Source organism: Gavialis gangeticus, unplaced genomic scaffold (assembly GCF_001723915.1).
Source record: "Gavialis gangeticus isolate Ggan-Ray unplaced genomic scaffold, GavGan_comp1, whole genome shotgun sequence".
NCBI lineage: Eukaryota > Metazoa > Chordata > Crocodylia > Gavialidae > Gavialis > Gavialis gangeticus.
This window is the reverse complement of record NW_017729019.1, coordinates 9,279,706-9,283,518: the sequence shown is the minus strand read 5'-3', so window position 1 is coordinate 9,283,518 and position 3,813 is coordinate 9,279,706. Positions and strand designations below refer to the sequence as shown.

General features: G+C 47.9%; 1 protein-coding gene across 1 annotated transcript in view; it reads right to left on the bottom strand.

The window, feature by feature from the left end:
• Positions 1 to 1,210: 1,210 nt before the first annotated feature.
• The window catches only part of LOC109295090 (interleukin-20-like), a 4,643-nt gene continuing 2,040 nt past the window's right edge, over positions 1,211 to 3,813 (bottom strand). Inside the window, exons 2-5 of the mRNA XM_019513744.1 lie at positions 3,362 to 3,427; positions 3,019 to 3,171; positions 1,932 to 2,006; positions 1,211 to 1,288 (exon numbers count right to left, since the gene is read on the bottom strand). Of these exons, the coding sequence (XP_019369289.1) occupies positions 1,211 to 1,288; positions 1,932 to 2,006; positions 3,019 to 3,171; positions 3,362 to 3,427 (372 nt within the window). The remainder of the gene's footprint in view (positions 1,289 to 1,931; positions 2,007 to 3,018; positions 3,172 to 3,361; positions 3,428 to 3,813) is intronic.

Sequence of the window (3,813 nt, the reverse complement as noted above, 5' to 3'; positions counted from 1 at the left end):
GCACCTGTCGGGGATGCTTGAAGAATAATACTTCTAGCAGCTGGGCAGGGGATGGGATTACAGGACCCTTGAGGTCCCTTCCATCATTTTATGACTGGAAGGCAGGACACCATCTCATTTGACTTTAGATGACCCCTTCACTCTTCTGCCTTGATTTCCTCATCTGTAAAAATGGGGTTTTCTTCTCTCACCCAACCAGGGGTCTAAGGATGTAGAATTCATTTATGCTTGTAAGGGCCTGAGATCTTTGCAAGGAAGGCTCTACATTTTGTAGAACAATGGTACTCAGCTATATTACTCTTTGAGATGTCACTTAGGGATATTTCCACACTCAGGCTAGGTCCAACAGCTTCACTGCAGTGCTTTTATTTAAGAAAAGTGTGAGTTGCACACCATGTTCTCATCCAGTCCTTCTGGAGAGAACAGCACTTTCTGAGCTTAACAAATGAAACATCCATTGCATGCAAAAAGTGTTCCCAGAGCAATACAATCAGTCACAGTAGTAGTAGGAATAATAATAATAATAATAATAAATTAAGTATTAAAATATAAAATTACAACAGGTATCATTATACATTACACTAAACATTATAAAATAGGAAATAATTATAATAAATAAATGAATAAATAAATAAAATAAGTACATACATAAATAGATAAGTAAATAAATAAACACCAGCTACAGATAATAATGGAAATAATGAATAAAAAATAGCAAGTTATAAATAATAAGAAATCTCTGGAAAGTTCTTCACTGAAGACAATAGTTCTCTGTAATAAGATATGTCAGCCATCAGTAAAACAGTGGCCAGGTAGTGCAGCTTAATTGCACTGGAGAGCTTATTACAGAAGCCCCAATCCAGCCAAATGCTTAATTAGGGCACAGATGACTCCCCTGGGACTATTCATCCGCTTCAAATTATACATTTGTTTAAGCGCTTTGCTAGACTAGGCCTATAGACTATATGGGCCGACCCCACAGGGGTCTAATGCGGTGCAGGGCAGTCTCAGTTCAGAAGACGAAAGACCGAATCCTGTTCCCACGAATCAACGTTCCCGCTGACAACAGTGGAAGCTGTGATTCAGGCCTCCAAGAAACATTAAATGCTGTAGGGTCTCATCCTGTCCACTTGGTTTGCTCAATATCAGGAGTTTTGACTGACTGTTGCTTGCAGGATTAGGCCACCAGACGAGGGACGCAGATCTTCACCTAATCAGTCCTGCCCATCCAGTCCAACAGAATATCCAGCTCCCCAAGAGCTTTGATGGCTGCAGACTGAGCGTCCATCTGGAAGGGAACAGACAGGATTATCCCCCTAAGCAGCTACTTCAGCCACGACAACCGAGGCACATTCCCAAGCGATCTCCTGGTTTCCCAGCAAGACCCGACTACGGGCCTGCAGCTGAGAAAGAGCAGCTCTGTGATGCATCTAAAATGGTGCTCTGCTCACACGGGCACATCCCTCCCCACCCTCAGGCTGACCACATCTGCTGGCTCCAGTTGTTTTTCTGTTATAAAGTTTTTAAACAATGATAGTGCTGGTGACAGCTTATTCGATACCCAAGACTGGTGGGCAGAGCTCAAAGCAGCAAAGGCCTGTTCCTTCAGGTGACAGGGGAGCCCCCAAAGTCAACCACACAAGGGGGGGCAGAAGAAAAATGGACAAAGGGCTAGGTGTGCACATCAGGGGATCCAAAGAAGATGGCCCTTAGCAGGGAACTCCCATTTGCCCCCATGAAAGCCCTGAAACTTGACAGCTTTTGCTGAATAGTTACACCGTGAACCCCGGAGAACAGTTGTGTCCTGCCACTGTTGGCCGGGAGAGGAAGGGCTACGTCCCAACGTAGCTTTGAGGCAGCCCCCATATAAGAGACTCCTGCCGCCAGAAATCCCTCTGCACTTCATTAGCAGAAGGCAAACATGGATGTACCTCTTCAAACCGGCCCAGGATCTGCATGTATTTCTGCTTCGCGTCCTCGGTGCAGTGACACACGCCAGCGTCATGCTGGGGAAGGATAACGGTAACGGAGTTAATGGTGGGCACGCAGGAAAGGAGGATACAGGATTGTACACACGGGGCCCAATATGGCTACTCTCAAGGACTGCACGTACCGAAGTGAGCACCCACTGAGCAAAGGTGTCACTTCATACCAACTCCGCCTACGCATGTCCTAGAGTTCCCGCATCCAAACAAAGAATTCACAGCGAGGACCTAGAGCTGCGTACGGTCATTCCCAATTTACTGCCACTAGCTTCCCCGTGTGGATACCTCGCAGTCGCTCCTCTCAAGTAATCCCTAGGGACTGCTATGTTTTGGGAGTCTTGTGTCCAGTTTTGGGCCCCCCACTACAACAAGAATGTGAACAAATTGGAGAGAGTCCGGCAGGGGTGACAAAAATGGTGATGGGGCTGGGGGACAGGACTTGTTAGGAAAGACTGAGGGAACTGGGCTTATTTAGTCTGGAGGGGAGGAGACTGAGGGGAGACTTAATAGCAGTCTTCAGCTGCCTGAAAGGGGGTTCAAAAGAGGATGGAGGTAGGCTATTCTCAGGGGTGACACACGACAGGACAAGGAGCAGTGGGCTCAAGTTGCAGCAAGGGAAGTTTAGGTTGGATATTAGGGAAAACTCACACAAGGAGGAGGAGGTTACCCAGCGAGGTGGTGGAAGCTCCATCCTTGGGGGTTTTCAAAACCCAGCTAGACAAAGCCTTGGCTGCAATGATCTAGCTGGAGCTGGTCCTACTCTGAGCAGGGGGGTGGACTAGATGTGACCTCCTGAGGTCCCTTCCCACCCTAACTTTCCAGGAAATGATCACTGGGAAATGAATAATAAAGGGAATGAAATCTGGCCCGTAATGAGAACATTTGAGGTATTCCTGGGCCGTCCCCGCTCTCTGGTGTACGGGTGTATGTCTAGGGTATTCTAGACGTGCGTGCTCTGTGGACGTGGCTGGCTGCACTCCAGTTCACACCAGCATGGCAGCGAGCAGGGGGTGGCCTGTTGCCTCAGACTTACACAGAGCCTCAAGTCCTTCTTGATATGGAGAAAGCTGTTGGCTATGCTGCTGACTTTCCTCCTGACCAGGGCACTGGCTTCCTCACAGTGTTTGAAAACATTTGCCAGGTAAAACCGCATCAAATGACGTAGGAAACAACACCTGTCCACAGACTACAAGAAGAAAGAAAAAACGGCTCTGTTAGGTGCAGTAAGAGTCATTGTTAAAACAAATTAATCTTGTTCCTGTGTTATTTGTTCTGCCATCTATCCACATGGCTGCCAACTCTCGCAGCAAAAATCACCCGTTCCCTGTGCCCACGCATCCCTTGAATATTTCAAGGCACGCGGATCCCGTACGTACCTCAATGTCTTGCAAAGAATATGATTGGGATAAGAATCTGATGTCAGTGCGCTTGTCTCGAGATTGCTGAAAGGGAGGAAGAGAGAGCAAGGGTCAGATGCACGTGCCGACTTAGGAAGCTGGCCTTTTGATCGGTTCAGCAGGACTCTGAGCTACAGACGTATTTCCACCCGCGCCGTACTCACAAGCATCTCCCTGACAGCTGCAAAGTTGTGTCTCAGTTCATGGAAATTCACAGCGATCTCACACTGCGCCAAGCGGAGCCTTCGGAGGCTGGCGGTGGGTTGCAAACGCAGCAGAAATGCAGGGAGAACGAGACAGAGGAGACGCAAAACTTTCATTTCCCTGAAGGATGCTGACGCTCACCTATTCAGTCGTAGGAACTACTTAATAGAAAACAAAGCAGGTCTCAGTTACCCTTGGATTACAGTGATCACGGGGGGGGGGGGGGG